General features: G+C 38.0%; 1 gene segment (V, D, J or C); it reads left to right on the plus strand.

Moving 5' to 3' along the window:
- Positions 1–250: 250 nt before the first annotated feature.
- LOC127529217 (T cell receptor alpha variable 9-2-like) lies at positions 251–862 on the plus strand. The segment is given in 2 exon segments: positions 251–390; positions 474–862. Coding segments are annotated over 2 exon segments (438 nt in total).
- The last annotated feature ends 4481 nt before the right edge of the window (positions 863–5343 follow it).

A 5343-nucleotide genomic window follows, 5' to 3' on the forward strand; every position in this document is an offset into this window, starting at 1 on the left:
ACTATGCATATTAATTGGGTTTAGAATACAACACATAGCCTCTTTATACCCAGAGTTTATATCATATTATGATGTACTGTACATGGTGCACTGGAACAGTACTGTTTCTCAGATTTAATCATCAATGCTAAATTTAAACACTAAATCAAAATCAGGTCATGCAGAAACACACCCCTTTTTTCATCAAAGATTGCTTAACAGTGTTTCCATACATAAGATACACATCTGCCCATTTATTGACAGACCCAAGTAGGCCTACAGCATTTTCCAGTGGCTTATAAACTAAGCACAAATTCAAGAATAGAAATAAAAATTATTATTTTCTAATTACACAGTTCACAATGAAAAAATACTCCTATTTTATTCACTTTATTTTTGCTCTTTCTCCAGGTATATATCATGATATATCAACATGATTGCATATCACTTTATTTGATATAGTTTCATATTTTTCATATTTTCTTCTCGTTTAGATTTAATTAAAGGAGATTCAGTCACTAACACTGAGTCAGATGTTCCCAGAACAGAAGCCAGTGAAGTAACTCTCCGGTGCAGCTACTCAACAAGCAGCAACGCTCCTAACCTTTATTGGTACCGAAAATATTCAAATCAAGCCATGCAATACATTTTGCGCAAACCTGCGAGATCCAGTTCTTGGAGTCCTAATACTGCAAGTTTTGCTCAAGAACGATTTTCTTCAACAACAGGGCAGGATTTCACTGAACTCAAAATTTCTGCTTTAACTTTGAGTGATTCTGCCATCTACTTCTGTGCACTTGTACCCACTGTGTTATATTCTTTTCAGACACTGAACAAAAACTGCCTAACCACAGATAACAAAGATAAGGATCCCTTGAGATGAAAATATAACAAATCAACTGACATGTGACAATTACAATTACTTGCAAGGTAGATGTTTTGGTTTTGCTTAATTATTGCATTTACTTTAAACCCATGATAACAAGTTGTAAATAAATTGGCAACTGCCAGTGAAGCCTATAACATGGTACAATTTGCTTTTTTTGAATGTTCATCATAAGACAAAGGGTTAAATAGCATTAGGCACATTTCTACAATTTAGAAAATTGTGGCATATGAGTCAAATTGACTGGCAAAGCTGGTATGTTCCCATATCTAATTAATGGATTTTGATGTTTAGTAGGGGTGTCACAGTGCTTGTGCTGCTGCTTTGTCATAAAGAGACTTGGTTTTAAGTCTCCACTCCTTGTGTGGAGTTTGTATGCCTCTCCATATCCATGTGGGTTTTCACCACATGTTTCCTCCCAGAGTCCAAATACATGCAGGTTAGTTTGACTCGTAAAGCTAAATTGGCCCTGGTGTGTGTGTTCAGGGATTATTAATGCCGTATGCTTGCTGGGATAAAATCCTGCATCCCCAAAACCCTGCTCCAGACAAGCAGGTTTGGGAAATGATTGGATGGATGTTTAATAGGTACTGTAAAGGGTTAAATTATATGCATTGCAGCCACCCCAATTTTCACTGTTTTGAAGAAAGACAGACTTCTTTGTTAAATTTCATTTGAGTTGTGCTCACCATAATGCGGGTACGCATTGTCAAAATTACTGGAAAAGTTGTGACACTTCAGTATCTGATCAATGAGGTTTATTGTGATGTTTAATGGGCACTTTAAAGGCTTAATTGCTTTGGACCACTTTAACTTCCCCACACACAAATACTAGGGCTAAATTAGCATTACCAAACTATTTAACCTGCATATGTTTGGACCATGGGAGTAAACCGGAGAACCTTGAGGACACTAACATGTGCACAAGGTGAACATGTAAACTCCACACAGATATCACCCAGGACACAAAGACTGGTCTCCTCATTGTGAGGGAGGCAGTGCTACCACTGTGCTACCCCTATCAAAAGTCCTATTAGTTCCCAACTTTGCTGATCAGTTTGACCCATGTACCCACGATGGACCAAACAAAACTCAACTGCAATTCAATAAAACCATCTCTCTTGTCCCAAAACTGAAAATTAAGGTGACCCAATATGATATAACTCATGTGTACCTGTGCAGGTACAAAAATGTAGAATATTTTAAATAATGGATCAATTTTATTGATATTTTGTCTTGTTGTTAACTTACAGAAGAATAAGTTCTTGATTTGCATAAGCTGTGTGAAAAACTGCTGGCAGCAAATGAATAAGTACTGAAAGCAGGAGAGAATAAGAAATCAGTTGAGTAAGTAGCTTCAAATAAGAAGCTAACTTCAGATTCGTGTTTATGACAGGCTTCAAATACTGTTAAGCAATAATCAAAATCACTAAGTCCTTTCACAAACTTACTGCAGAACGAAATAAAATGCTCCTCTATTTTAACTTATCACACCTACACGTTCCTCTTTACATTAAGAAATGGTTGTACCAGACCTTGAGTGACCAGTTGCCCCTTCCATTGCCAGTCAAAATAACTTGAACAAACTATATATTCTGCACATAAAACTAGTATAGATCACAAAAAATATGCAACACCGAAGAGTATACACCTAAATTCAACACATTAAACTCACAATACCAGCATAGTACATACAAAGAATCAATACAAGACTCACATGTAATCAGTCTAGAGCAGGGGTGTCCAAACTATGGCCCGCGGGCCAACTGCATCCTGTGGTCCATTTTTAATTGGCCCGCTGCAGATTCTAAAGGTATAATAAAATATAGCCAACACACAAAACTTGTTGTTAACCGTATTGTACTTCTTAGTCTTAATACAAGGCAGAGCTACTGTCTTGATCAAGGCAGCATCTTCACAAAACAAGAACAACCAAAAACAAATTTTGCTATGGGTGACCAAAAATTACAGAACCAAAGAAACGCAAAATAGCAAGTGAGTGCAGAAAATTTCATACACGATGGGAAAATTAATATTTCTTCCTAGAAGTCAAGGGGAAGTGTATCTGTTTGATTTGCAATGAAACTATTGCAGTGATGAAAGAGTATAATGTGCGACGACACTACGAAACCAAACATCCGACCTACACTTCCTATACTGCTGCTGAGCGAGAACAGAAAGTTAAGCAAATGGCAGCTAGTCTGCTAGCTCAACAAAGGTATTTTATTTTTGTGCTAACAAAACACAAGAAAATGCCACATTAGCCAGTTATGAGGGAGCACAGCTCATTGCCCGACATGGGAAACCCTCCTCAGGTGGTGACTTCATAAAACAGTGCCTCACTAAAATTACAGGAATAATGTGCCCGGAGAAAATGCAGGAATTTAATAAAGTTAGCTGTTCAGAAACATAGTTGTGTGGCAAATTGAAGATTTGTCAGCTAACTTAAAACATCAAGTGTCAGATAAAGCTTGTGCTTTTGATTTTTACTCGATTGCATGTGATGAGAGCACAGACACCACACAGCTGTTGATTTTTTTTGTGGGGAGTTGACAATAACTTTTACATTGTGGAGGAGCTATTTGATCATCAGAGTCTAAAGGGAACAACAACGGGTAAGGACATTTTTGAAGCTGTGTCAGATGTACTTGACAAGATGGGACTTTAATGGGACAAGCTATGTGGAGTTACAATAGATAGGGCACCAGCAATAACAGGTGAGCACAAAGGAATGGCATCTATGGTGTGCACCATGGTGCAAGATAGTGGAGGTGAGGCTGTTAAAATTCACTGTATCATCCACCAAGAAGCCCTATGTCTAAAGACAGACCAGTTTGGTGATGTGATGGACACTGTTGTGAGACTGTCAACATAATTTGAGCACCACAGAGAATTTCAAGCTTTCCTATCTGATATCGATGCTGAATACGGCGACCTCCTCTACCAGGCTAATCCACGGCTCCATGCTGAAGCAGTTTAATTACCTGCGATCATAAATCGACCAGTTTTTGAAAGACAAGAACCAACGTCTTCATAAGCTGGGTGACCCTCTATGGTTGGCAGACCTAGCTTTTTTAGTTGATCTTACTGGACATCTGAACACACTGAACAGGAGCCTACAAGGGAAAGACCAGCTTGTGCCACAACTTTACGCACACATGAAAGCATTCTGTGTGAAGCTTCATCTCTTTAAGTCACAACTATGCAACTTTAATGTTGCACACATCTACACGCTGTCCAAAATCATATGTGCTTTTCCAAAGGCCAAGCTATCTTTTAAAAAGGGGAAATATGTGTCTGTGATCACATCTCTCATGACAGAATTCAGTCAGCGCTTCCAAGACATTTTCTGTCATTGAGAAAGAAATTAAGCTGTTCTCGTCTCCCTTCCTGATGAATGCAGAAGAAGTGCAAGAGAGTCTGCAGTTAGAACTTATTGAAATGCAGTGTGATGATTCTCTGAAGAATTAACATCAGCTTCTCTCCCTACCTGGCTTCTACCGGAGCTTGGAAAAGGCCATGTTTCCTCAGATGAGAAACCACGTAAAAAGGAATGATCAGTCTGTTCGGCTCAACATTCATATGTGAACAAACGTTTTCTCTTTTAAATCTGAACAAAAGCAGATTGAGAACCAAAATGACAGACAGCCATCTCTGTGATGTCCTTTGCATTTCAACCACCTAACTTACTCCCGACCTGCAAGCCATCTTTCAGTCCAAATCGCAGCATTACTGTTCCCACTGAGTGCATCGCTGTTCCCATTATAAGTGAGTTAAAAATATATTACACAGTATTCATGTGTTAATAAGCCAATTTACTTAATAAATGCAGCCAATATAAAGTTGATAATATTCTCTAACAAGCATTAGTTGATATGTTAACAACTTCAATAACTTGTTTGCATAACAAGGTTGAAATATACCCATCCCTTTCCCCCTTATTTTTCCCCGTTTATACAGGGCTGTGAAAGGGGATCACCATCCTGACTAAGAAGCAATCTGAGGACACTGTTATGAGAATAAGCTACCAACACTTTTTGTAATACAATAAATGAAAACCCATTAATGGAGAGCTGTGATGCTGTTTTTTCTATAAGCATATTCAATTATGAAGCATAATTTACCTACATTTGATTGATTTTACTAACTTAATACAATGGAGGTGAGGCAATATACTTCACCTCTAGTGGGTTACCCAGCCCTTCATACATTTTTCTGTATGTGGCCCTCAGTGAAAAAAGATTGGACACTCCTAATCTAGAGTTTACTTAAAACTAATATAGTTCATCCATGAAAACCTGTATATGGCACGTATGACACCAATATTCAGCATACACAAAACCCTTGCTCTCTGTAAGCAGACCAATAAAATATGAATGCAAACATATGAGCACAAACCAATGCAGTTCACTCACAGACCCATAACAAATGCACTTGAAGCAGTGATATACAAATGCAAATCAATACAGTTCACATGC

The sequence above is a fragment of the Erpetoichthys calabaricus genome, chromosome 9, assembly GCF_900747795.2.
Source record: "Erpetoichthys calabaricus chromosome 9, fErpCal1.3, whole genome shotgun sequence".
Classification (NCBI taxonomy): Eukaryota; Metazoa; Chordata; class Cladistia; order Polypteriformes; family Polypteridae; genus Erpetoichthys; species Erpetoichthys calabaricus.